The 26,287-nt window shown below is 43.7% G+C and overlaps 1 protein-coding gene across 1 annotated transcript in view; it reads right to left on the reverse strand.

Moving 5' to 3' along the window:
- LOC126236632 (SPRY domain-containing protein 7) overlaps positions 1-26,287 on the reverse strand; it is an 87,812-nt gene that overhangs the window by 14,995 nt on the left and 46,530 nt on the right. Inside the window, exons 3-4 of the mRNA XM_049946079.1 lie at positions 17,673-17,833; positions 17,488-17,590 (exon numbers count right to left, since the gene is read on the reverse strand). Of these exons, the coding sequence (XP_049802036.1) occupies positions 17,488-17,590; positions 17,673-17,833 (264 nt within the window). The remainder of the gene's footprint in view (positions 1-17,487; positions 17,591-17,672; positions 17,834-26,287) is intronic.

Consider the following 26,287-nt stretch of genomic DNA (forward strand, 5'->3'; position numbering starts at 1 on the left):
GCCAACTTATAACTAAATCTGAGGGGGGTGCGATTGGGAGGTTACCTTGTCAGTAGCCACAAAACTTTTATAAATAATATGAACCAATCTGAAAATCATGATGAAACAAACCTCTATTTAAGTGATTTAATCAAAGTGGTTTTGTTTTGTGGTGCAAAAAACAACTGGGGTCATACATGACCAAGTCAAAACTATAGAACAAACACAGAGGTGAGGGAAACAACTATATGTCAGTCCCAATGGACAGAATAGGACACAGCTAAAAATGGCACATGGAAAAAGGGCTAAAAAAAACACCACACAAAGATGGAGGTCCAAAACTAAAAATTAAATGGCCTTTGCCATACTGCTTCTGTGGATAAAAAGGAAAATGTGGTCGACAGCTTGCGCGTCATTCACTGAAACGGCTGATAAATCGGATTGCAAACCCAAGCTGGAATGTAAATTGGAAAAAAAGGCATTCCAGCAGGAAATGGCGGACAGTTAAATTTTGGGCGCAATTCGTACAACATGGTGGAGCAGCGCCACTGAGCAAATGACGATGGCTAAAAAGACAGTGACCAATACGCCGCAGAGTTAAAATAATCTCCTCCTGGCGGGAGGGCTGAGAGGTTGTCCAAGGCGCCGGGAGAGACTTAATAAGCCGAAGTTTATTCCCATGAAGGGAGGACCAAGGGCGATAAAGGGACGCCACCTCCTGACAGATGGCAACGCAGAGATCATCGGTGGGAATAGAGGTACTCGCGGGCTGAGGTACAAGGACTGCAGCCTTGGCAGCAGCGTCAGCAGCCTCGTTTCCTGGCAGACCAACATGTCCAGGGACCCACAGAAACACGACATTGGCTCCACCAAGAGTGAGCAAGTGACAGTTTCCCTGGACCCGCTGCACTAAGGGATGAGTAGTGTACAGCACACAGACTTTGGAGGGCACTGAGTGAGTCAGAGCAGAATACACAATTGGGAAGGCTGTGTCGCTGGATGTACTCTCTGGTGTGATACAAGGTGAAAAGATTAGCTGTAAATGGTGAGGAGTGTGCCAGAAGCTGATACTGAAAGATACGAGTGCCAATAACAAAGGCACACCCGACCCCACGGTCAGTCCGAGAGCCATCAGTGTATACATAGGTACTATCGCTAAGTTCCATGCGAAGGTCGTGAAACTGAAGGTGATAGACCAAGGCTGGAGTAGTGTCCTTAGGAAGCGAATGAAGTCCAAGGTTAACATGGGCCGCTTCACGAAGTACATGTCAGAAAGAACGGACGACTCAAGATGACGGGCAAACTGGGCAGTGCAAAAGGATAGGTCCAAATGGGAATATGTGTGCGAGGAGTCAGAAAGGAAAGTGGGTGCTCCAGTGTTAAGGCAGAATGGCTTGAGTTGGTTAAGAAAGTCAGCCAAGAGGGCACGTATCTGGCAGGTCCTGGGAGAACCCCAAAGGAGATGATGCGCATTATGGTCACCGAGTATTAAAAACAGCAGAGGTAGCTGCCCAATAAGCTGAAGCAAGTCTGCCCTGGTGACATCGAAGGATGGAGGTACATAAATGGTACAGAATGAGAAAGTCAGGTGGGGAAGGAAAAGGTGAACATGGGTTGACCATTAAGGTCATCCCATGTGAGCATCATGACACCCCCATGAGATGGGATGCCAACCTCAGGGGGAAGGTCAAAACGAATCAGTACATAATGTGAAAGCTCAAAGCAGTCTCGAGGGCGCAAATTTGTTTCCTGAAGGTACAGTACAAGGGGATGCTGCAATGCTAGAAGCAGCTGTAAATCCTCTTTGTGGGACTGAAGGCCACGAATGTTCCACTGAAGGACAGTCTTGAGAAGGAAGAGATGTAGGGGTGTCAACTAGGTGGCCACTGAGGGACAGCCAGTGGAGAGTCGCTGCTACAGGGCACAGAAGCAAGAGGATCCTGCTCCATGGGGACCACAGAAGCATTGGCGTGCTTGTGCGGTCAGTCTGTGGAGTCCAACGCTGAAAAATGGTTGGTGGTGTGCACCAGCGAGACAGAGGCTGGCTGGGCCAAATGACGACACTGTCGAGCAGGATCTTTGAGTTGGCAAAGGAGAAGAACATTTGTCTTTAGTGGACTTCTTTGAGCCCTTCTGGTTAGAGGAAGACATGGGTGTTGTTTGACTGGCGGGATGAAGGAAGTCTTCTCGGGAGAACTACTCCTGTCCTATCCTGCCTGCCAGTTGTACAGTGTGTAACTTCACCCCTTTAGGCGAGAGGCTGACAGTTTGTTGCACAGTGGGATGGGGGGATGACGATGCTTTCTTGACACTGGGCGACTTCGACTTCACAACCTCAGAGCCAAATTTTAGGTCGCATGTCCTTCATGAAGCGAGGGGTAACAAGAACTAAATTATAGGTGCCAGACAGGAGAAAACAGGGTTTGCGACTAGCCAGTAACTTGCGAGCTACTGGGTAAGGCACTTTTTCCTTTACCCGAATCTCTTGAACAGCCTGCTCATCTAGATACACGGGACAATCCTGGAAGGCGGAAGCATGGCCGCCATTGCAGTTGATACAGCGGGTGGAGGAGGCGGACATTTGCCCTCGTGTGCAACCCTGCCACAGGTTACGCATGTGGCTGGGTGTCGACAAGACATCCTAGTGTGACTGAACCGATGACACTGGTAGCAGCGTATCAGATTCAGAATGTACAGCTGGACTGTGATGATTTCATAGCCTGCTTTAATCTTGGACGGCAGCACCACCATATCAAAGGTGAGTAAAAGAGTGTGGGTGGGCACCAAGGAGGAATCGATCTTTTTCATTACACGATGGACAGCAATGACATCCTGATCAGAGATGAAATTGTATTTCAGCTTCCGTTAGACCATCGAGCAGCCTGGTGTAAATTACACCACGGGAAGAATTCGAAGTTCTATGTGCCTCAACACAGACAGGGTAGCCGCAGAGAAGCGAGGCAGCAAGTAGTAGTTGTACTTGAGAATCAGAAGCCATCTCCAAAAGCAAAGTGCCATTCCGTAAGTGAGAGCAGGATTTCACAGTGCCAGCAATGGCATAAACACTTTTCTGAATAATAAATGGTTGACCTTGGCAAAGGACTGACTGTCTTCAGTATGTGATACCACAAGGATCCACAGTGCAGTGGGAAGTGTCTTCGAATCAGTAACCTCATTATGTTTATGTTTCATCAACGTCAATGGAGAGGATGATTGACACACTGTGAGGAAATCCCACATGATTGTCAGCATCTCTGATTGTGTGCTCCTTCCAACTGGGGGTCCCCTTCACAAGGGGGTGCACCCACCTTAGGTGATTGTCCACACCTCAGGTCACACCTCCCAAACACCTGATGGAGGGACCAATCCACAATTTGGGAAGGTTACAGTTCAGGCAATCACCCCTCCCTGGGCCTGGCCTGTACCAGGGGGTACGTGCGAACCCTACCTGTCGACCTGGGGCTGGGAATTACGCATTACCCGGTCACCTTTTATGCGTCAGATGCACAGGCCGGCCTTCAGGTGTGCACATGGAGGAAGAAGGAAAAAAAAGAGGATCCTCAAACAATGAAACGGAGGAATGAGACGAGAAGGGAAAAGAAGAAAGGAAAACGGAGCCAAAAAGAAAGTTGAGACTGTTCGCACATCAGCGACAGAATGCAGAACATTCCCAATAATACCCCACACATGTTCCCCAAGGGAGGGGAAAAAGAATAGTAAGAGGAGGGACATACAGCACGGAAGGGAAAAAGTGCTGCAAAGGCTGGGGGCCCATGATAGCCAAGCACGAACCCGCCCAAAGAGTGGTGAGCCCCTTGAGGGACACACACATCAGTGAGGCATTGGATCATCAAAAGAAAGTATCCGGAAGTATAGAAGGGAAAGAGTGCTGCAAAGGCTGGGGTCCCATGGTAGCCAAGCACAAACCCGCCAAAGAATGGTGAGTCCCTGGGGGGAATCAAAGAAGTCCCTGTACAGTGCAGATGTTCTAGAAGAGAAGAGCAGGAAGCACAGTTTTGTGATGCATCTTATAGATTCTGTGTTTGTATTACCCTTAATGGTACTGTCAAAGAAATACATATATTCACGCAAGAATTTATGTCATTACATGGGATAAAGATGGTCAAGGTAGATCATTTACTAAAGAAACAAATCTGGAGACCAACCTCTGTGAGATGGCCGAGGGAAACATAAAACCCACCCACAGGCTTTAATGGATGAGAGACGTGAAATAATAAGAGGGCACACTGTTTGATGACAAGTGAAAAAAAATTACATACTGGAGCCTCTCAATATAAAAAATTATGTTCACTATGTTGAAGGAGAAATTTAAGGATCAGAGTTGCATCATAATAAACAGCACAATATTAAATTCCAATTTCACTATAAGTTTCAGATATTCAAAATACTTGTGCTTTCTGCAATGAGTATCCAGCCACGAAGAAAAATTTGCAGAAGAAACTGACTAACATCGCCTGATGAAAATAAAGAAAAGCTCCATTCTGAACTTCGATCCAATGAAACAGCTCATGAACTGCATCTAAAAAAAAAAAAAACAAAAAGTGTTCTATAACAGGAAGGAAAAAGCAAAGAAGGAATTTAAAAAAAATCCATCAAAGGTTACAATAGCAATGGAGTACAGAAAAAATTTCCCTTGTCCAAATAAAAGAGAAATGGAGTTTATTATAAATGGCAGTTGTCTGTATTTACTTTTAATGTTTACATTTTGACAACAGGGGACAGTTGTTTTTTATATGTATCCAGAGACCACAGTCAAAAAGGAGCAAACGAAGTTTCATCATTTCTTCTTAATTTAGTACACAATTTTCTAAAGCTGTAAGTCAGAAATCTGGAGATCTTTTCTGACTCCTGTATAGGGCAAAACAAGAATGCCACTGTGTTCAGATGCCTTCACCATATTGTCCATACAGAAAAACAACCGGATTTTGTAAGGATGGCATTTCCCATACCGAATTGACAGCACTGGTTCGATTTAGCAGCTACAATAGAGTGTACAAGCAACCTTCATTACTTCTTCCAGGAAAAAGAAGGCGAATTCAACCTCCCATATGTTTGTTATGACTGTACAGCAATTCCTTTACAACAAGGTGTATTGGTAGCATTTTTAGTTCTTAAAGTAAGTTTTTTTTTTTTGTATTAGGTATATTAATATTTGAATTTAGGTGTCCTGATTGCTTTACAGGTGAACTTAAACATCTACTGAGAAATAGAGAGATCTATGGGACTTGAAGATTTTGCTGTAGCGGATTACAAGTGTAGTTCTATCATCTTCAGCATTAGTCACACTCACTGAAAGAGGTCACAATATTTCATAGTGTATTATTGGAAGATTATCTAATCTGTTATAATGAAATTTTAAATAAGTGTAAAGTCTTTGAAATCTTGCAGCTACATGCAATATGTTATGGACTTGACATACTGTTCTTCCGTACGAGCTGTATTCATGATAAAAATCATCGTAGCTGTAAACCTTAATCAGATGTGTATAATTTCAGCAGTTCCATTTGTCTGGAGTATATGTTAGTACCTTACACAAAAATAAAAGATAACTTCAACAACCACAATTTTATGAGTCTCTGAACTTTCAGTTTTGTCCCCTGAATGAGTCTCACTTTTCTTACATTGATCCTCGATTTGAAACTTTTTAATTGTATGGTACTGTGCAAGGTAACTGTTGTGCCATGCATCACTACTGTTTTGGGCTCAAATTAATTGTAGTCATAATTTTTAATCTCTAGAGAATTTTCAGCCATTAACTTAGATTTAGTTTTTTTTTTGTTTTTGGTTTTAGGGCGCAAAACTTCTATGGTCATTAGCGCCCAGCCCGTGACTTAGGAAACAGTAAAAAACCGAAATTGAAAACCAGCAGCAATGGGAACAAAGTCATAAAATTGGAGAAACTAAAAACAGAAGGAACACTTAAAAATCCACTACAGAAAGGGGTTGGTTGTCCCCAAAAAAGGCTTCAAATGACTGACGTCATTTCACTGTCACTAATAAACTGGAGAACGCGGTCGGCTGAGCGCGTGTCGTCTGCTAAAATCGACGAGAGATCAGGCGATAGCTGTAGACGGGAGCGTAACGGATTAAAATAGGGGCATTCAATTAAAAGGTGTCGTACCGTCCACAGCTGAGAGCAGTGGGGACAGAGTGGGGGAGGATCGCCGCTTAAAAGATGTCGATGGCTAAAAAGACAGTGCCCTATCCGGAGTCTAGCTAAAATCACCTCCTCCCGACGACGCATTCGGGAGGAAGAGGTCCAAGCGCAAGGAAGGGCTTTCACTTCCCGCAATTTATTATGGGGAAGTGTTGACCAATGTGCATGCCATAAATGAGCAACTTTGCGACATAAACCGCTCCGTAGATCGGTGAAGGGAAGAGACTGAATAGCTGGCCGAGGAAGAGAGACTGCAGCCTTGGCCGCTATATTGGCCGCCTCATTCCCACAGATACCAGCATGTCCCGGGAGCCAGAGGAACGCCACCGAGACGCCCCCCAGGTGGAGCAAGCGCAGACAGTCCTGAATCCGGTGGACCAGAGGGTGCACAGGGTAAAGAGCTTGGAGACTGAGGAGTGAGCTGAGAGAATCTGAGCAGATAATGTACTGTATCCGCCGATGGCGGCGGATGTAGTGGACAGCCTGGAGAACAGCGTAAAGCTCCGCAGTATACACCGAACACTGGTCGGGAAGCCGAAATTGATTTGGGGTGTCGCCAACAATATAGGCACTCCCTACACCTAACGATGTTTTCGAGCCGTCGGTGTAAATAAATGTGGCGTCCGTCATTTGTGCACATAGAGCAGCAAATGCCCGACGATAAACAAGTGTAGGGGTACCATCCTTGGGAAATCGACAAAGGTCACGGAGCAGGCAGATCCGGGGACGGAGCCAAGGCGGTGCTGTACCCCAAGTTGTCAAGAAGGTTTTAGGAAAGCGGAAGGAAAGAGAATGGAGCAGTTGACGGAAGCGGACTCCCGGGGGTAGTAGGGAGGAGGAGCGGCCTGCATACCCTACATCAAAGGAGGCATCGAAAAAAAGGTCATGGGCTGGATTAGCAGGCATGGAAGACAGATGGCTAGAAGGACTGCTCGCCGATTGGACAGCGGAGGTTCAGCAGTCTCAGCATAAAGGCTTTCCACAGGGCTGGTGTAAAAAGCTCCAGACAGTAAACGTAATCCACGGTGGTGGATAGAGTCGAGATGCCGAAGAATAGATGGCGGAGCAGAGGAGTAGACTATGCTTCCATAATCTAATTTCGAGCGCACTAAGGCCCGATAGAGGCGAAGAAGGACCACTCGGTCCGGTCCCCAGGAGGTACCATTCAGGACACGGAGGGTGTTAAGCGATCGCAGACAGCGAGCCGAAAGATAGGAAACGTGGGAGGACCAGCACAGTTTTCTGTCAAACATAAGACCCAAGAATTTAGCGACATCTGAAAACGGAAGGTTGACAGGTCCTAGATGTAAGGAGGGCGGAAGAAACTCCTTACGTCACCAAAAATTAACACAAACGGTCTTACTGGGAGAGAAACGGAAGCCTGTTTCGATGCTCCAAGAGTGGAGGCGATCGAGACATCCTTTAACACGTCGTTCAAGAAGGCTGGTCCGTTGAGAGCTGTAGTAGATCGCAAAATCTTCCACAAAGAGGGAGCCCGAGACATCAGGAAGGAGACAATCCATAATTGGATTTATAGCGATGGCAAACAGTACAACACTCAGCACGGAGCCCTGGGGTACCCCGTTTTCTTGGGAGAAAGTGCGGGAGAGAGTAGTGTTCACCCGCACCCTAAATGTGCGCTCTGCCATAAATTCGCGAAGAAAAAGGGGCAGCCGGCCTCGAAAGCCCCAAGAGAACAGTATGCGGAGGATGCCTGTCCTCCAACAGGTATCGTATGCTCTCTCCAGATCAAAAAATATTGCTACCGTTTGGCGTTTCCGGAGAAAATTGTTCATGATATAAGTGGAGAGAGCAACAAGATGGTCAACTGCAGAACGATGCTTTCGGAATCCGCATTGGGCAGGTGTTAAAAGACTGCGGGATTCCAGCCACCACGCTAAACGGTAATTCACCATACGCTCCAAAACCTTACAGACACTACTCGTGAGAGAAATGGGGCGATAGCTAGAGGGGAGATGTTTGTCCTTTCCAGGTTTCGGAACAGGAACGACGATAGCTTCCCGCCATCGTCTGGGAAAAGTACTGTCGGTCCAAATTCGATTATAAAGGCGAAGGAGGTAACGCAGACTATGGGTTGATAAATGCAGCAACATTTGGACGTGGATACCATCCGGTCCTGGGGCGGAGGAGCGAGAACAAGAGAGTGCATGTTGGAGTTCCCGCAAGGAGAAAACAGTATTGTAACTTTCGCGATTTTGAGAGGAGAAAGCAAGATGTCGCACTTCCGCTGCACGTTTCTTCGGGAGAAACTCTGGCGGGTAATTTGAAGAGCTCGAAATCTCGGCAAAGTGCTGACCCAACGAGTTAGAAATTGCGACGGGGTCCACTAATGTGTCATGCGCGACAGTGAGCCCAGAGACCGGGGAGAAACTAGGCGCGCCTGAGAACCGTCGACGCCGACTCCAAACTTCCGAGGAGGGAGTGAAGGTGTTAAATGAGCTAATAAAGAATTTCCAGCTTGCCTTCTTGCTATCGCGGATGACGCGACGGCATCGCGCTTGGAGCTGCTTATAGCGGATACAGTTGGCCAAAGTAGGATGGTGGCAGAAAACGCGGAGAGCACGTCGCCGCTCACGTAGTGCATCACGTCATGCCTCGTTCCACCAAGGAGCTGGGGGGCGCCGGGGCAATTCGGAGGTGCGTGGTATTGAATGTTCCGCAGCTGTAAGAATAACATCGGTAATATGTGTGACCTCATCGTCGACGCTGGAAAAGTGGCGGTCATCGAATGTCGCTAGAGACGAAAAAAGTGTCCAATCGGCTTGGGCAAACTTCCAGCGTCGCGGGCGCATATATGGCTGTTGAGGCTGCAGTCTAAGGACACATGGAAAGTGGTCACTTGAGTGTGTATCATCAAGGGCGAACCATTCGAAGCGCCGAGCTAGCGGAACAGTACCGACCGCAAGGTCCAAATGAGATAAATTTGTCGTGGAGGCAGACAAAAACGTAGGGACCCCAGTGTTGAGGCAAACTAGATCTGCTTGGTGGAAGACGTCTAGCAATAGTGAGCCACGTGGACAAGGATGTGGAGATCCCCAAAGCGGGTGGTGGGCATTGAAGTCCCCAACCAGCAAATATGGGGGTGGAAGCTGACCAAGAAGATGAAGGAGATCAGCTCGTGCCATTGGTGTGGACAATGGAATGTATACAGTACAAAGAGAGAACGTGTATCCGGAAAGGGAAAGACGGACGGCGATAGCTTGGAAGGAAGTGTTTAAATGGATTGGGTGATAATGGAGAGTTTCATGGAGAAGAATCATGAGTCCTCCATGTGCTGGAGTGCCTTCAACAGAGGGGAGATCATATCGGACGGACTGAAAATGAGGGAGAACAAAGCGGTCATGGGGACGCAGCTTTGTTTCCTGAAGACAGAAGATGACCGGCGAGTAGGATTGTAAGAGGATCGACAATTCATCCCGATTGGCTCGAATACCGCGGATATTCCAGTGGATAATGGACATAGGGTGAACAGAAAATGGAGGAATGTGACCAAGGTCGCTGTCAACTCAACGACTGCTCTGAGCTTGCGACCGACAGCATGGAATGGCATTCAGCCGAAGGCAGAAGAACCTGATCCATAGGTTGGTCAGGAGCAGCTCCTGCCACCAGCGACCGGCCGGTTGATCGGTCGCCAGCAGTGCGCATCGGCGACACAGAAGACGGCCGAGGGCGACTTCCGCCAGGTGGTGCTGTAGATGGGACACGCCTTGGCGGAGAAGGAGAGGAACTGGGTTTCTTGGTAGCCTTCTTGGAAGTATGATGTTTAGATGAAGGAGGAACCGATGGTTGGGAAGTGGCCATACGTAAAAACTCTTCACGGGTATGCTCTTTTTTCGAAGTCTTGGTGTCTGACTTTTGGGCTCGAGATTTAGCAGAACTCGACGAAGGGGGAGCCAGAGAGTGAGCAGGCGAAAGTGGTGAGGTTGAACGGGCGATCTTTGCGCTGGCCGATCTGACGACCGTGGCACTAAAGGTGAGGTCGAAAGTCTGCGTGGCCGCCTCCTTTGTTGGCCGAGGAGAAGCAAGGACAGTGCTGTATTTTCCTTTCTGAGGCACGGTGGGCTGTCGACTGGCGAATAATTTTCGAGCAGCAAAGGTCGACACCTTTTCCTTTACTCTAATTTCCTGGATGAGCTTTTCGTCCTTAAAAACGGGACAATCTCGAGAGGAAGCGGCGTGGTCACCCATACAGTTGATGCAGTGAGGGGATGGAGGTGGACAAGCACCCTCATGGGCATCCCTGCCACACGTAACACATTTGGCCGGATTGGACCAGGACTGGCTGGTGTGATTGAACCGCTGGCACCGATAGCAACGCGTAGGGTTTGGGACGTAATGGCGAACGGAAATTATCGCATAGCCGGCTTTGATTTTCGATGGTAGTTGAACTTTGTCAAATGTCAAGAAGACAGTGCGGGTTGGAATGATGTTCGTGTCAACCCTTTTCATAACCCTATGAACAGCCGTTACGCCCTGGTCAGACAGGTAGTGCTGAATTTCTTCGTCAGACAGTCCATCGAGGGGGCGTGTATAAACGACTCCACGCGAGGAATTTAAGGTACGGTGCGGTTCCACCCGGACAGGGAAGGTGTGGAGTAGTGAGGTACGCAGCAATTTTTGTGCCTGGAGGGCACTGACTGTTTCTAACAACAGGGTGCCATTCCGTAATCTGGAACAAGACTTTACAGGACCTGCAATTGCGTCGACACCTTTCTGAATAATGAAAGGGTTGACCGTGGAGAAGTCGTGACCTTCGTCAGACCGAGAAACAACAAGGAACTGTGGCAACGATGGAAGAACTGACTGTGGTTGAGACTCAGTGAACTTACGTTTGTGAGCAGACATAGTGGAAGGTGAGGAAACCATTGTGGAAGAATCCCCCATGATTACCGGCGTCTCCGATGGCGCGCTCCTCCCTTGTGGGGGCCCGGGCCCTCTCTGAGGGCACTCCCGCCTTAGGTGATTGTTCACACCTCAGGTCACACCTCCCGACAAACGGACGGAGGGACCAATCGGCACTTTTGGAAGGTATCAGCTCAGGTAATCACCCCTCCCTGGGCCTGGCCGTTACCAGGGGGTACGTACGTGTCCTACCTGTCTACCCGGGGCGGGGAATTACGCGTTACCCCGTCACCGGCTACGCATGGAAGTGCGTGGGTCGGCCTTCAGACACGCACAGGGAGGAAGAAAGAGAAAGGGAAAGGGAAAGGAAAGAAGAGGCCTCAAACGCCACAACGGAGAAAAGGGTAGAGAGAAGAGGTAAGGAAAAGAGAAGGACAAAGGAAGGATGAAGACTTACAAGCAAGGAAGGCGAAGAATGTGGTACATTGACAAGCGTCCGTCTCCGGACGTAGGCACAAACCATACCCCCAGAGGGGGAGAAAGGGAAGGAAAGAGCCAGAGGTGAGGGGGGGGGGGGGGGAGGCGAAGATGGGGGATGGGGAAGGATGCGGAAAGGGAAGGTATGCAGCCCGGAAAGGAAGGAAGGCCACATCAGCTCGGGGTCCCGTGCTCGCTACGCACGTGTCCACAAAAGAGTTGTGGACCCCCTGGGGGGTTAGATTTAGGTCTACACATGCTAAGTGCTTCATGATAGTGACCTACCTACTTACCATCAAGTAACAACACGAAACTCTCAATACAAGTATATTTTTCTAACTCCAAAATTCATTTGACCGATTCAGTACTTCTTGGAAACTATCAACTGGATGTGCACAACTTTGAACCTTATTTAAACCTTGCCATAGGATGAAATCACATATTTAGGTATTGCCATACTGGGTAATTGATCATTTAAGCAATGGTTTTCCGATCCCGTTGACTGCAGCTATTCTCCAGCCCGAAGGTAATGGGCTCAGTTCCACTAATCTGGCTAAAGTGTGGTGGCCTAGCCCAGCTGGGTGGTCTTCAAAGGCGAGTGTTTTTCTCACAGAATGGTTGATGTTCCCTAGTATCTTTTAGAAACAAACTTCTGAAAGTGTCAGCAAATAGCAGCATGTTACAGATGAACTGACAAGGGGAGGCCGCCAATTGTGAAATTCAGATTCGATTCATACTGCGCATAATAAAAGCTCATGGCCACAGGTGTAATGTGGCAAAGCACGAAGATGCACTTCTCAGCCGTTGTTGAGAAAATCGACAGTTAAAAGAAACGGTTGCGGTTAAATACTCTCTACGATTAATAATTTTCCATAGCGTCGTGGCGCAGCGGTAAGCGCTCGGGTTTGTAATCCGAAGTTACAAAAAACAAATACTAAAAAAAAAAAAAAAAATTGCATGGTGCGAGATTCTATCCGGCGACCTTCGGATTACGGACCCGAGCGCATATATAATTCCCGGCAATCAGTTGCAACAATTATGCATATAATAAGTTGTTGAAAGTCGTTTGTCGTGGAAAAACTGGCGACTTCTAACATCATTATGTTTTCCGCAAAGAAAGTTGTATTTCACAAATGTTATTAATTGTCTTCATAATGTTAACCACGTATAGTTAACGGAAGACATAGAAACGATATTCCGAAACGAATACGTATAGCGTAAGTCGAGCGTTCGAATTAGAATAGAGACCCCACGAACACAAATTCGCTGTGGCAGGTATGAAATATAAACTCCGTTACTCGCTCGTTACACTTGAAGGACAGATGTTGAATGGGCCGAAACGAGCCGCCGCATAACAGCGTAGTTGCCTGCTAACTTCGAAAGTAGGTAGATGCGGTCCCTAGCGCAACTTATAACATCGTCGAAAATCAGTGCGGACGGGAGAGCTTCGGTACACCCTGTCAAAAAAACGGAAAAATGGAGGCGGTACAATTGGAGAGCGATCCGCCTTCACCAACATGCATAAGCAATTCATTATATATATATATATATATATATATATATATATATTCCACGTGGAATGTTTCCCTCTGTTATTTTTATATATATATATATATATATATATATATATATATATAATGTGACTTACCAAATGAAAGTGCTGGCAGGTCGACAGACACACAAACATACACACAAAATTCAAGCTTTCGCAACAAACTGTTGCCTCATCAGGAAAGAGGGAAGGAGAGGGAAAGACGAAAGGATGTGGGTTTTAAGGGAGAGGGTAAGGAGTCATTCCAATCCCGGGAGCGGAAAGACTTACCTTAGGGGGAAAAAAAGGACGGGTATACACTCGCGCGCACACACACACACATATCCATCCACACATATACAGACACAAGCAGACATATTTTACCGCTGCGCCACAACGCTGTGGAAAATTATTAATCGTAGAGAGTATTTCACCACAACGGTTTCTTTTAACTGTCGATTTTCTCGACAACAGCTGAGAAGTGTATCTTGGTGCTTTGCCACATTACACCTCTGGCCATGAGCTTTTATTATGCGCAGTATGAATCGAATCTGAATTTCACAATTGGCGGCCTCCCCTTGTGAGTGTTAGTAGGAAATGGCCAACCGCAGTGACTACTTTCTGCTCTGGAGGCTGATTGGCTGATATGTCAGCATGTGTAATAACATTGTGGAGCTGCGGGCAGCTCGAGAAATTGAGAGTCGGACTGCAGCAGTGGTAGGGTGGAGGAGCCAAGTTAAGCCCTCTGGGATGGAGGTGGTGTGGAGGCTTTTTTGGAATTCTTAGCCAAGGAGGAGTAAGGTTGTGGAAAATTTGAAAGTGTTCAGAGGTATGTTCTCTTTAGCATGTGTGAGAAATGTCTTAACCTATCGCTAGTTTTTGAGGTATGTGTTGATGTCAAGGAGCGTACAATGACTTACGTAAGAGACTACCTAACAGTGTGTTGAGCAAGTGGCTAGCTGGAGACGTGTGTAACGAATGAAGCAGACTTTGTGAGGGTTATTCGAAGAATAAATTTAATTTTGTTCCAATATAAATTTGAAGTGTGGAGTTCTCATGTATGTCCTTATCCTCTTTGACCTTAGACTGTGTTGTTTGCACAAAACATGGGAGGAATTGGCTGGTGGCGGTGTGGTGACCAACTGCAGTGCTTGTTGTCCAATCTCTTGGTCAGACTTGTGAACTTCTGAAGGTGCTAAGATGGCTTCAGGGTACAGAATAGTGGTATAGTGGAAGTGACTGTTTTAACCCTGTCTCCTGAGTCTAAGTGATGCTGGCAACCATCAAACAATGGAAGATCCAGGATGAAATGTAACAATATTATGAAAAGGAAAGTTGCAACTCACCATATAGAGGAGATGCTGAGCCGCAGATAGGCACAACGAAGAGAGACTCTCAGAGCTTTCGGCTGATGGCCTTCGTCAACAATACCGTGCACACACAACTGAAACCACACTCAGTTGTCTGAGACTGCAGTCGAGTGTGAGCATGACCATCATTGACAAATGCCGATGGCCAAAAGCTTTAATTATGAGAGACTTTTTGTTGTGCCTATTTGTGACTGGGCATATCTGCTATACGGTGAGTAGCAACTTTTGTTTTCATAATATTGATTCTGGCAACCCGTATTCGGCTTTATAGCATAGATGTAGCATGGGCCGCAAATTATCCAGGTCTGCCGACAAACAGTTGAGTGGAAGTCTAGCGAACAATACATCGCACGATTCGTCTTGTGCACTGCACAGCACTAAGAGTTCACAAACTCTAGCCATGACCACAACAGGACTTCAGATGCTACAGGAGGTCCAAGGTGACAGACAGTGAGGAATGTTTCAACTGAGTATGCTATGACAAGTTGCAGTCATCGAGAGACCCTACACACTACGGAAGTGTGTTCCTCATTCAAGTATTTATTCACCTATACGAAGTAAGTTCTTCAAATGTCTTTGCTTTATATAGCCTCAATAACTTTGGATAAATTCTCCTGCACTTTCACATGATCCTGCTCTTCACAAAAATGCTAAGTTATCTTTGATTCCAACTTAGTCTCTTGGCCTCATATACATCAGTATGACCCAATTCAGAGGTGGCTCATAGTTTCTATACCAGACAAGGGTATAAATCTGTTAGCAATGTGGTCAAATCCTAGAGTGGCAGAGTGTCGTCTTGATTTTTGGGTCTCAAAATAAATGTTTCTGGCAGTTCCATCCAATGCACACATTGCGAAAACCATCAAATGCACAAAAAGGACACCACACTTTTTTAGCAAAAAAGGATATTGTTAACAATTTGAAGTAATTGAATATGTTTTGTGACATTGTTTCATCTTCATTCATGAAATCTTACTAGGTGGTAACAAATTACTGTATTCTCCTGCACTCTAGCAAACAGTAAAAAATTTAGCATGGCTTTGCTACAGTGGACAGGTGGACAGAACTCCAAAGACTAGAAACAAAAAAGTATATTTAACACTATCAAAACAGTTATATTAAATGTCAATGACACATCAAAACATAACATGGAGACAGAGGCAAGAGTGTGACAGAGATGATGTGCTGCTCTGTAGAACATTGTAAGCAGAAAATACGAAAATTGTGTGAAAGTTGGCATGATTCTCTTAAGTTCAGCTCACCAAGCCTTCTGAGAGCCCTTACGAGCTCTCTACTCCACTAAAGTCTAGCTACCACCCATTTACAAAATGCCCCTCAGTATCAACAGTTCTAGAAAATTGACTGTCAATGTTAAAACTGTGTAAATGTAATTGACTGCTTCCTGATAATTTAACTTATGTTGTAGGTTATTAAAATATATCTTTTGGAGTGGCTCATCCTCAGAGCTTCTAAATAAAAGCCACAATTGATTTACCATTAAAAAAAAATCAACATATTTACGAATCTAAAAGGTTTTTCTTTTAGAAGATGAAATAAAATACAGGGTGATTCAAAAAGAATACCACAACTTTAGGAATTTAAAACTCTGCAACGACAAAAGGCAGAGCTAAGCACTATCTGTCGGCGAATTAAGGGAGCTATAAAGTTTCATTTAGTTGTACATTTGTTCGCTTGAGGCGCTGTTGACTAGGCGTCAGCGTCAGTTGATGCTAAGATGGCGACAGCTCAACAGAAAGCTTTTTGTGTTATTGAGTACGGCAGAAGTGAATCGATGACAGTTGTTCAGCGTGCATTTCGAACGAAGTATGGTGTTAAACCTCCTGATAGGTGGTGTATTAAACGTTGGTATAAACAGTTTACAGAGAATGGGTGTTTGTGCAAAGGGAAAAGTTCTGGACGGCCGAGAACGAGTGATGAAAATGTAGCACGCATCCAGCAAGCATTTGTTCGCAGCCCAGGAAAATCGACTCGCAGAGCTAGCAGAGAGCTGCAAATTCCACAATCAACTGTATGGAGAGTCCTACGAAAAAGGTTACTTATGAAACCTTATCGTCTGAAATTGGTTCAAGCACTGTCTGCAGTTGATAAGATTAAAAGAATCAATTTCTGTGATTTTATCCTTGCTCAAATGGAAACAGATGAATCTTTCGTTTCAAAGATTGTGTTTAGTGATGAAGCAACTTTCCACACTAACGGGAAAGTCAACCGTCACAATGTCTGTATATGGGGCACTGAGAATCCGCGGGAAACAACTCAGTATGAACGTGACTCGCCTAAGGTGAACGTTTTCTGTGCCATTTCAGCCAATAAAGTTTTTGGTCCCTTTTTCTTCGAAGGTGCTACTGTAACTGGACTACAGTATCTGGAGATGTTAGAGAATTGGCTGTTCCCTCAGCTCGAACAAGAAGCACAACAATTCATATTTCAGCAGGATGGAGCACCACCACATTGGCACTTATCTGTCCATAACTACCTGAACGTCAACTATGCCGAAGCGATGGATCGGCCGCCAGGCAGCCCGTGACAGAGCACTTCATCACTGGCCTCCAAGAAGCCCTGATCTTACCCCCTGCGATTTTTTCTTATGGGGGTATGTTAAGGATATGGTGTTTCGGCCACCTCTCCCAGCCACCATTGATGATTTGAAACGAGAAATAACAGCAGCTATCCAAACTGTTACGCCTGATATGCTACAGAGAGTGTGGAACGAGTTGGAGTATCGGGTTGATATTGCTCGTGTGTCTGGAGGGGGCCATATTGAACATCTCTGGACTTGTTTTTGAGTGAAAAAAAACCTTTTTAAATACTATTTGTAATGATGTATAACAGAAGGTTATATTATGTTTCTTTCATTAAATACACATTTTTAAAGTTGTGGTATTCTTTTTGAATCACCCTGTACAATAGGAAATTTTGTTAAATGAAAATCATTTTCCACAGGATTAAATGTTAATATTTTTAACTTTGTTCTTTAGTAATTAAAAACACATTGTGAGTGAATAGGTATTGTCCTTTACACAAATTTAACTGTCAGTTTTTTTAATAGTACAGCAAGACTCTTAACTCACCAAATAATACTGGAAAAACATGTCCTTTGACCCCTGTTACAGGACTGTCCATATTTTTTCCATTCAGATAAAAGTTGAGTTCCACATGATCATACGAGACACCCTGAAAACAATTGCTGGTTATAATGTACATAACATACATTCATGACTAATGAATAATTAACTAACTAATACTGCCAGCTCACCAGAATATCACCTTCATTAGCATGCTGCAGAGCTTTTTGTATTTCAGTGTTGTTATGTCTGAATACTCCATCCCAACAAAATACCCATGATCCTGCATCCATTCCTCCAGGTGACCTGTTTAAGTCAGTGTTGAGAGTTGCCAACCCTACGCCCCATACACCTAGGGGGGAGTAAAATTTATTATTGTATGAATAACCAAGCATTTTTTAAAAACAAATAATCTCAATACAACAAAGGCTGCCACAGAAACTAAAGTATAAATTAACTCAGAACACCTACTAAATGCAGAAATAATGTGTATGCTAACAGCAGCAACACAGACAAGAGAAATTAAAATATAATAAATAAGTCTCACAGTGCAGCAAAAGAAGCTGCACTACAAGCTACTGGGATATGATGACAAAGGAATGGAATGGATTGGAAAGGAAAGCAAACATTTTATGCATTTATTTGACACGCATTTGCAAAGAAATTAAGACAATCCCTAATATTACAAAAATAGTTCTTAGAATTAACACCCATGTCGCTCCTGTATATTTTCTAATGTTATCTACACAGAAGTCTGGCCCATTTGTTTGTTTTCCAATCTTACTAGTAATTCCCAACAAGCATCTTGTTATTGCTATAGTCAAGTTGGTGTATGAACTTCCCCGACATCTAAAAGCACTAATGCCAGCTTTCAACTACAATGTACTAACTGCTGAGGGCAAACACAGTAGCCATCTATAGAGCTGTGATAACACTGAGGCACTGCCATAGACAGATTTACAGAACCAAGTTACACAATTGGTTGATGTAGATGCACAAAGCTGACACACCCAGGTCAATCAACTTCCGCCAACTCAACTACAGGTGAACAATCCTTGGTCATGGACTGTAGCAGCACCCGAGCACAGTAAACAGTTTTGCGTTAGACGGTCCTAGTCAAAACTGGTAAGATGCTGATTGTAAACTTTCTTTTCCATGCATGATGAAAAAAAAATCATACAGGATATTTCTCATCAGTACACTAAGTAAAATTCACACCAGTGAAGCGTTATCAGTATAAGGAACACACACACACACACACACACACACACACACACACACACACACACACACACACCACATTTTGACCTCAGAGACAGTCCGGTAACGAGAAATAACAAGGAGAGCATCCATCACCGTCCACACACGGTGATAATGTACCACAACATCACCTCAACTGTTAGTCACCCGCTGAGGCATCACGAAGTGGTACAATGTGACAATGAGCATCACAGTGTAAAGGCTCCCCTGCTTATGAAGTTTAGAACAAATCTCATTCAACTATATGCTTAAGTAAACTCAACTGAATTAAAAATGAAAAACAATATAATTTGGAATTACTGAAAGAAAAAACTAACATTTAGAGAGAAACTGACAAGCAAATTAATTTAAATATATACCAAAACACACACACACACACACACACACACACACACACACACACACACACACACACACACACAGAGAGAGAGAGAGAGAGAGAGAGAGAGAGAGAGAGAGAGAGTGTACACAAACAAAAACAAACAAATAGGGAGGAATAATGCTAAAAAATGGGTCGGGAAATCCAGTCAAAATAATTGTCCGTCCTGGTCACCATTTACATTTTTTATAAGTACGCTTATACACTAACGCATTTCAGCCACAATCACCGTCAAAATCTGTCAAACAGGATAAATGATACACAATTGCTACAATTATTACACTAATACATTTACACAACAAACCAATGACATACCACATTTAAATCTTGATACACAGTATCTCCTCAGTTCACATGTTCACTTGTACCATGACTGATGCAGCTGACTACCGCAGATGAACTCCGGCAACAATATGGCTGTCAGGTGGTGTTAATGTGTTTGGACTTGTCAAGTTGAAATGCAAATTCATGTATACAAAATTAGCATACAGCCATTTCATAAAATAATCTATAAAAATAATAAACTGGAACTCTTATGCTAAAATTCAAATTACCATTTACAAACTGAGCATACAGTTATTTTATGTAAAATAATCTATTAAAATGGATTGGGCTTATGTTAAAAATTGAAATGACCTATAACATAAGGCACACAGCTATTTTGTAAGACAAAATCTATAAAAATAATAAAATGAACAAATGAGAATGAAAATATTTAACAGGTGGCTTTAAAATTATTGAAGGCAGAGCTTTGCTTAACTTCACTGCAAGCCATGTAAGGCTATACATCAACCTCTTTCTTTTTATAAAATGAGAATATAACAATGATATTATAGTGCGAAAGGAGGACATTAATATTTGAAGAAATGTACACTCTGGTATCCTCTCCATCTAGTGACTTGTGTTTACTTCGGATTAATGATCTAAAACAGGTCCATTTATATTGCACCTATTTTTTTTAACAAACTGGAGAACAGATTTTTTATTCAAATCCCGACATTTTTGACAAAGTTATTTATTATGGAAGATGTGTCGATTATGTCATATGGCTCTATAAAGGGGATAAGAACAAGGTTTGCAATATAGCTTGAAAGATGAGCATAATCCATCCAAAAATTACATTCAGGACACAGTCAAAAAAAGAAGATACTACCAATTTTCTCAATCTTATTGAGGCCCAAAAAGGTGCCAAACATTTATTTTGAATGTCTAGAAAACCAACAAATGCAGATACATTTATAAATATCAGCTCTAGACATCCAAGTAGATATAAGTGGGCTTAGTGTAGATAAGCGATCCATATTATACTTCAGCTTCCACTCGAAAATGATGAAATCACGAAAGAACTCGGCTTAACTAAAACAATAGAAAGATATCGTCAGTAAACTGCAAGGCATGTTTGAAAAGCAAGTACCATTTTGGAAAAAAAAACTCAAAAACATTTTCAAACCAAAACTTATTTTCCCGAGAAAGAGCATTTCTTAAATTATTTGTCTACATAGTTGCCAACACTGTTCAGATATTTGTCACATCAGGGAATCAACTTTTTTATGCCCTCTTCACAGAAACACACACCAGTGAGGACATTCACAGCGGAACACTGGTTTCTGTACTATCACTGTCGTCAAAACACCTTCCTCCAAAATCGACCTGATCAAAATGCTCCCAACCAAACTTTATAAAGCTTTTAAAAGACACAAACTGGAGGAGATGTGCACTGATTGAACATTCCACAACTTTTCTTTTGAATTGTGTGCCAAAGTTTTCTTAATGTTTCACAGAATCTTAACACACTGACAGTTTCACCTCTGGGAAAGAACTCAACAGGCAGGCTGTTCTGTCGGTCCAAGAACACAGTGCACATGATAGATTGTGCTGGCAATGCTGTTTTGAATTTTTGCTTTTCTGGGGCTCATGAGTGCCTCCACTTCATCAATTGCTTTGAGTCTGGAGTGACATAACAAACCATAGTTTTATCACTGGTGACAATTCTGTTTCATCTCCCACATCACTGTATGAGCAAAAAATTTCAAGGCACTGTCAAGTCTCTTCCTTTTGTGGGCATCTGTATCCATTTGTGGAACTCAAAGGAAACAATTTGTGAAAATTTAATGATTTGTGACAATCTCATGTTACACAGTTTTTGAAATTTGTGGAAACTCATTGCAAAGCATTCTTTTTGTGAACTTTGTTTTCATGACTTTTCTCACACACTTACTTAACCAAACCATCATTGACAAGAGACTGCCACTCTCTATGCTTCAGCATCAAAACTGGTTTGTCCATCAGATATTTGCAGATCCAACACCCCAGCAACCATGATCACATCCTGAATGATACAAAGGGCTACAAGGTAGGTTTCAAATTATTATTATTTACCAGAATGGAGTTTTCAGGGGAACCGTTTTCAAGGATGAAATTGTCATGGAAGACAATTTTTATGTCCATTCTGAACCCCAATGACCATCATCCAGTATTGATTGATGTGAACATGATTCCCAACAAATTGCTTCAGGATTTCCTTAACTGACCTGATCTCTACTAGATTTTGGAGCTCACAGGCAATGGCATCAGCCTCATTACCACCAAAACCAACCTAAGGTAGTGAGATGTGCCAATGCTCTTCGTAATTTAAGGAACTCGTTCCAGAAACCCCGATATCTTTCTCTCTTATGTCACATTGATCCAGAGCTTTTTTGTTCTTTACCTGTTGTCCACTTTCTGAGTTTTGCAACAGATTTAGATCATCATTCAGACCTATTTTGAAGGTCAATCACATCTATTTTAAACGCAATTTGTTTCTATAAAACTTCCCATTTGACAAATTTTCTCATTAATTCTATGACCACAGATGGGAGAGAAGTGTAGATGAAAGCAGTCAAACTTGCATCTGTCTGAAATTTAATCAGAAATAACAAACTGAGCAGCGAGTCTCAAAAAGGGCAATATGAGCTCTCTGCAGCCTTTCCTCAGAGACATTTATCTGTTTTTTTTATTTTTATTTATTTGACGTTCCCAACATATACTATGTGATCAAAAGTATCCAGAAACCCCAAAAACGTACATTTTTCATATTAGGTGCATTGTGTTGCCACCTACTGCCAGGTACTTCATATCAGTAACCTCAGTAGTTATTAGACCTCGTGAGAGGTATGGGGGCTCTGCAGAACTTATGGACTTCAAACCTGGTCAGGTGATTGATGTCACTTGTGTCATACATCTGTATGCAAGATTTCCACACTCCTAAACATCCCTAGCTCCACTGTTTCCGATGTGAGAAAAGTGGAAACGTGAAGGGACATCTACAGCATAAAAATGTACAGGTCGACCTCGTCTGCTGACTTACACAGACAGCTGACAGTTGAAGAGGGTTGTAATGGATAATAGGCAGACATCTATCCACACCATCACACAGGAATTCTAAACTGCATGAGGATCCATTGCAAGTACTATGACACAGGTGAGAAAACTTTGACTTCATGGTTGAGCGGCTGCTCATCAGCCACACATCACGCTGCTAAATGCCAAACGACACCTCGCTTAGTGTAAGGAGCGTAAACATTGGATGACTGAACAGTGAAAAAACTGTTGTGTGGAGTGGCGGATCAAGGTACACAATGTGGCGATCCGATGGCAGGGTGTGGGTACGGCAAATGCCCAGTGAACGTCATCTGCCAACGTGTGTAGTACCAACAGTAAAATTCGTTGGTGGTGGTGGTGGTGGTGGTGGTGGTGGTGGTGGTATGGTATGGTGTGGTGTGGTGTGGTAGTGTTTTTCAAGGAGGGGGCTTGCACCCCCTGGTTTTGCGTGGCACCATCACAGCACAGGTGAACATTGATGTTTTAAGCAGCTTCTTGGTTCCCATTGTTGAAGAGCAATTTGAGGATGGCTTTTATTGCATCTTTCAACATAATCGAGCACCTGTTCATAATGCATGGCCCATGGCTGTGTGGTTACACGACAATAACACCCCTGTAATGGACTGCCCAGCAGACTGTCCTGACCTGAATCCTATAGAACACCTTTGGGGTGTTTTGGAACACCTTTGGGGTGTTTTGGAACACCTTTGGGGTGTTTTGGAACACTGCCTTCATGCCAGGCCTCACTGACCGACATCAATACCTCTCTTCAGTGCAGCATTCTGTGAAGAATGGGCTGCCATTCCACAAGAAACCTTCCAGCAGCTGATTGAACATATACCTGCAAGAGTGGAAGCTATCATCAAGGCCACGGGTGGGCCAACACCATATTTAATTCCAGTATTACCAATGGAGGGCACCGCGAACTTAACTCATTTCCAGCCAGGAGTCCAGATACTTTGGATCACGTGGTACATGTTGAAATACACAATTTTACATCACATTTAATGTTTCACATCTTATTGTGAGAAATTTGCTTAGTATTGTCAAATTATTGATGTGCACTTGGAACTGCACTATACACACTATGTTTTTTTGCACACACATTCTGAGAAATAAAAAATATTGAAATTTTATTTTCTTCTCAGCTTAATTATACATTAAGTGACGAGTTTGAACAATACATGGGGATGAGAAGATTTACTGTGTACAATCAAATTCCTTAACATTGTAAATACACTTAACTAACAATTTTCAATTCTTGTGATTGATGCTATACTGTAGCTTTCGTCGGCCACAGCGACACAGTCTGAGTACCAGGAGAGTTGCCATGTAGTTTTATTGCATGTTGCAGATTAGATTGAAGAAAATCACATAGTAAGAAGACAGTAGTAGTTTATTAACTGTGTTTAATTCACTAAACAAAAATGACAGCTCTAGATAGAGGGTGTGATCAATAAGTAGTAGGACTTAATTTCTGTTGTGCGAACGGAGTGGTGGAGGGGGTCGGACCGCCTGGGCACGATAGTGGGGAGTCTTCCAGAGTACCAATATTTTTTCCATTCACCTGCAGGGAAGTGGAGAGTGAGAATGTCTATTTTTGAGGTCCACCATTCAGTAGAGCAGTTGCATTTCAAGATTAAGAAAAATCTCCAGCAGCGCTATGCCATCAAATTCTGTGTGAAGCTCAGGAAAACTGCAACGGAGCCCCCTGGAATGATTAAGGACTCCTACGGGGATGCTGCCCTGAGCTGCTAAACAGTGTGAGTGGCACAAGCTGTTCGAGGAGGGACCGGAGCTCGTCGATGAAAATGTGGCCAAAGTGAAGGTACTCCGACTGGTGCTTAAACATTCGTCTGATAGTTGTTGAGTTGGGGATTTCATATGGTACCATGCAAAAAATTGCTATCCACGATTTGGCCATGCAAAAGGTGTGCACCAAGTTTGTTCCTAAAATCCTGAATGACAAACAAAAACCGAATTGTGTGCAAATTTCCCAGGAAATTTAGAACTATGCCTAAGGAAACCCAAATTTTCTTCACACTGATTACTGGTGACAAATCGTGGTGTTTCGAGTATGACCGACCAAATGCCAGAGCACTGTGTGGCAAACTGCCAATTCACCACGTCCGAAGAAAGCCAAAATAAGCAAGTCAAGGGTCAAAACCATGCTCATCTGCTTTTTCTGACTGTTGTGGCATGCTTCACAGGGAGTTTGTGCCCCCTGGACAAACTGTAAATGCTAAATTTTACATGGAAGTCTGAAAGGTTGTGCAAACGCATCCTCCAAGTGTGGCCAGACATAGCTGTGCTATGACACCACCACTGTGTGCTGCGGGTGTTGGAACACCTGGCCAAGTACAGGTTTGCCACGTTACCTCACCCTCCCGACAGTCCAGATCTGTTACTGGTGGACTTCCTCTTTCCTAGGACACCGATTCGGCTCCGTAGAAGACATTCAAAACGCCATGATGGCATCTCTAAAGAAGATCACGAAAAAAGTTCCAGAAGGCATTCATGTAATGGGAATCTCATTATAAGTGTTGTGTCAAAGCACAAGGGTGCCACTTCAAGGAATACTAAGGATTTGTACCTGTTAGTTCAATAAAAATTTAAATTAATTCAGTTCTACTACTTATTGATCACACACTGTAATTTAGTGCATAACTGTTTGGTGTGACTGTTCCAAGTCAGTTTGGGATCTAGATAGCTTTCAAGAAGTCTAACGGAGTCATACTCACTTTTTCATTTAGTTTGTGCAGGAAAAGTACATAGTTTCTGTCTTGATTTTATTTACAATAAGCTTGTCATTATTAAGATATATGACACACTTTTCGAAGCATTGCTTTTGTTTTTTCCTCACCTCTGAGGTAATCAGGGTAATGTATCAGCATCAACACCACAAAGGAATTGTGTAACAAACTAAAGTTGGTAGGCATGTTTCTACATCTGAAAGATTATGTCTATTCACATTTCACATGAGGGTGGCACTGGTAGAGCGTCATCACTTTGATAATGCAAATCAGGTTTGCTTTAAATAATGTTGCAATGGTTATGAACATTAGTTATCTTTGAGATTAGACCTGGTGAGTTGACATTAGTCAAGAATGCATCCAAAATAATAATGATGCCATTATCAACAGCTCAGCGAGTTTCAATGAGGTCATGTAATAGGTTACAAAAAGCCGAATGTTTCTTCTGTAATATTCCTGAAATACTTGGTAGGAATGCAGCCACTATACATGACTGCTGGCAGCAGTGGTCATGAGAATGTACGGTCGCAAGAAGACAGAGCTCTGGGCAGCAACGTGGCACTAACGAGAGGGAAGACAGTCATGTTTGGTATATGGCTCTGGCACATCATACTGCATCTGCGGTAGTAATTTTGGAGCAGTTGGCACCAGTGACAATGAACTGTTACAGACTGGTTACTTCAAGGACAGCTCTGAGCCAGATGCCCTGTAGCATGCATTCCACTGACCCCAAACCACCACCATTTGAGACTTCAGTGGTGTCAAGTGAGAGCTCATTAGAGGGCAGGGTGGAGGTTTGTTGTGTTTTCTAATGAAAGCTGGCTCTGCCTCAGTGCTAGTGATGACTGTGTGTTGGTTAGGAGGCGGCCAGGTAATTGTCTGCAGCCAACCTGTTTCTAGCCTAGACACACTGGGGACCCACATTTGGAGTTATAGCCTGTAGCGCAATTTTGTATGACAACAGTAGCACTTTGGCATTATCCCACACACCCTGACTGCAAAATTTTGTATTAACCTGGTGATTCATCCTGTTTAGCTGACATTAATGAACTGC

Source organism: Schistocerca nitens, chromosome 2 (genome assembly GCF_023898315.1).
Source record: "Schistocerca nitens isolate TAMUIC-IGC-003100 chromosome 2, iqSchNite1.1, whole genome shotgun sequence".
In the NCBI taxonomy this organism is placed as follows: domain Eukaryota; kingdom Metazoa; phylum Arthropoda; class Insecta; order Orthoptera; family Acrididae; genus Schistocerca; species Schistocerca nitens.